Source organism: Bison bison, unplaced genomic scaffold, assembly GCF_000754665.1.
Source record: "Bison bison bison isolate TAMUID 2011002044 unplaced genomic scaffold, Bison_UMD1.0 scf7180017864482, whole genome shotgun sequence".
Classification (NCBI taxonomy): Eukaryota; Metazoa; Chordata; class Mammalia; order Artiodactyla; family Bovidae; genus Bison; species Bison bison.
The window spans coordinates 7,474,837-7,475,180 of record NW_011495042.1 but is presented as its reverse complement, the minus strand read 5'-3'; the positions used below and the strand labels follow the sequence as shown (position 1 = coordinate 7,475,180).

General features: G+C 65.1%; 1 protein-coding gene across 1 annotated transcript in view; it reads right to left on the bottom strand.

The window, feature by feature from the left end:
• EFCC1 (EF-hand and coiled-coil domain containing 1) overlaps positions 1–340 on the bottom strand; it is a 26,873-nt gene extending 26,533 nt beyond the window's left edge. Inside the window, exon 1 of the mRNA XM_010862532.1 lies at positions 264–340. Coding sequence (XP_010860834.1) covers positions 264–340 — 77 coding nt within the window. The remainder of the gene's footprint in view (positions 1–263) is intronic.
• Between the last annotated feature and the right edge of the window lie 4 nt (positions 341–344).

Below are 344 nucleotides of genomic sequence, written 5' to 3'. Positions count from 1 at the left end.
TCCCTCCGTCTCCACCCCACACCCCAGTCTTTTCATCCTTCCCGGCAAACACAACAAAGCCACAGAGGAGGCCGGGTGGCCCTTTCTTCAGCTCCAGCTGAGCTGGCTTTTTGGTCTCTTTCTGAAGGCGGAGCGCAGCAGTGCCAGCCCCAGGCTGCCTGGCCAGGTGTCTTAAAGGGCCAGCTTCTCCTCGACAGCGCAGGGCAGGGGCAGCGGGCAGACAGGTGGCTGAGACTCGAGGCTTCGAGAGAATCCGTGGTCACCGAGTGGTGGGCGGCTCCGCTGGAAGCAGGGTCAGGCCCCGGGACGGCTTGGTGCCCGCCCGGCACTGGATGCCCATGCCC